Genomic DNA, 2,180 nt, shown 5'->3' with positions numbered 1-2,180 from the left:
CTCTTCCTCGCGGGCTGCTCTGCGCTGGGTTATCCCCGGCTCTGCGGCGCGTGCGTTTAACGTCGGTGAACAAAGCGCTCCCTGTTTAAATCGCTTTTCAAGATTTCCAAGGAACGGGGACCGAACTATTTCTTCTACAGCCTTACCCTCATCTCCCCGAATTAACTGGGTTTAGTGGGACGAATTCCACTTGCCACTCTCGGTGAGAAAAAGGGAGATGGGAAATGCTAGTAAATCTGCCAATTTTAGTGTTTTGGACTGAGACTCTCCAAAAGGCCAATTTAAAAAGATTTCTCACATGATACTGCACAACAGAAAGCCCCTTCCCTCCCCCCGCCCCCGGTACAGTCCCGTTTGGGAAAAACAGTGGTAACAGCACAGAGAAACCCCAGAAGCGATCAGAGGGGCTCGAGCTCGGCCTCTCCCATGCCTCGGGCTTCCTAACGCCGCTCACGGAAACTCTCTTGGCCGATGGATCTGATGCCAGAGAGCGTTTCCCCGCGGTGCCAACCCCTCGTCCGAGCGGAGCCGCGCGGCGCAGGGAGGGAGCCCCCCGGCCTCCATCCTCCTCCCCCCGGCCTCGGTTTATCCATTTGCAACAGCAATTTTTCCAGCTGTGTTTTGGTTGGGTTTTTTTTTTTTTTCTTTTTTGTACTAGTTTTCTACAAAATAGCTCCCCACCTGGACTCTTCTCCCTTGTTCCCTCTCAAGAAACAGAGCAAATTCTTGCAATGATGCGCTAATTGGAAACTAATTGGATCAGACCCCCTCAGAGCTTTGTTCAAAGCTTCTGCCGGCGAGGTCCCGATACTCAGGTCTTGCCTCCCATTGGCAAATGCAATAAAAACCCCCACTGCCTCCACCACCCCGGCACCAATTTCGAATGTTGCTGTTAAAAATACTCCCCCCACCCCTCAACCCTGGGTTTTTTTATTCTATTTTTAAATTTTGATCCCTCTCAGTGCAGCACCTGCCCAGGAGCAGACACCCTTCCCTAAACCACTTGCAATTTTTTTTTTTTTTGAGATTTAAGTTCTATTTGAATCCAACATTTAGTGTTTACCCCTCGGCGCAGTTGTAAGTTTGTAGCTTTGTTTCAGTTGATGGAGAACGGTGCCCTGCCTGAGAGATCGCACGCGCCGGAGCACGGAAAGCTATAGGATGATACAAGGCTTTTTGTCCTTAAAAGGATTCTCCGAAGCGGGCACTCCAACCAGCAGTGGGTCGTTCCTGGCATGTTGCTCGCAGTAATTCATTAGCTCAGAAGATGCTTTCGAGACCTAAATGTTGCAAGAAAGCAGAAGGTTAGTGAGAATATTCAGGTGAAGGTGCAGAGCTCAGCCCACGCAGTACCACCGACCGCTTCCCAGGCTCCACGGGGAGGAAGAGAACCGACGTTCAGCTTTTCGTAACAGAAACTTTATGGCGATGGTGAAAAATGAAAAGGGGTAATGGACATGGGAAAAAAGATTGTAAGGTCTGACACAAATAAAGCGATGAGTATGGGAAAAATACTCCCAGCTGAGAGCAAGAGATTTAAAAGGAGATATTATTGTCCTCAGTTTTAAGGGCTTTGGGATAAAAAAGAAAGGGAATAAAGCCTGCTTGAGAGTGGCCATCCTCTGATGTTAAAAATGGAGGTTTTGAAACCGTTAGAAACTATTACTTAAGGCTCTGCTTATTTTAGTTCAAAGACATCTTCTGGGAACTGAGAGCCCAGAGCAGCCCGGCAGAGAGGGGACCAACGTGGCTGCTCTGCCTGGCAGCGAGGAGGGCAGGAGGCACGGATAGAGTCCAGGCAGGGAGGTGCCAGCAGCTTCGGAGACCAACAGCAGCCCCTTTTTATTTTAATTAACTTAATAGCTGGTTGAACATAAGGCAAACACAAAACAGACGAAACCACGCCGCATCTGGAAGGCCCAGATGTGACCTGTTGCAGCTGCAGACCCTTACGGCAGCAGTTCCCTTCTTGGGAACTTCGCGGCTGCTTGGCACCGGGGCAACTCATCCCTCTCAGCCGAGCTGAGCCATGATTTAGGGGGACAAAAAGCACCTAAATGCCACCTCCCCGCTCCCCCGGCTCCGGCTCTGCTGCTCTCGTCGCAGCACTACCGGGGGTCACTGCGCTCTGCAGCCTTGCAGAGGATGCTGCAGCACACGGCTGCCCGCAGAGAGGTGCC

At 50.9% G+C, this 2,180-nt stretch overlaps 1 protein-coding gene across 1 annotated transcript in view; it reads right to left on the bottom strand.

Annotated features, from left to right (window-relative positions):
• Positions 1 to 1,154: 1,154 nt before the first annotated feature.
• The window catches only part of GNG7 (guanine nucleotide binding protein (G protein), gamma 7), a 3,749-nt gene continuing 2,723 nt past the window's right edge, over positions 1,155 to 2,180 (bottom strand). The window contains exon 2 of the mRNA XM_009587958.1: positions 1,155 to 1,280. Within this exon, the coding sequence (XP_009586253.1) occupies positions 1,155 to 1,280 (126 nt within the window). The remainder of the gene's footprint in view (positions 1,281 to 2,180) is intronic.

Source organism: Fulmarus glacialis, unplaced genomic scaffold, assembly GCF_000690835.1.
Source record: "Fulmarus glacialis isolate BGI_N327 unplaced genomic scaffold, ASM69083v1 scaffold23261, whole genome shotgun sequence".
Lineage (NCBI taxonomy): Eukaryota > Metazoa > Chordata > Aves > Procellariiformes > Procellariidae > Fulmarus > Fulmarus glacialis.
This window is presented reverse-complemented; position numbering and strand designations above follow the sequence as displayed.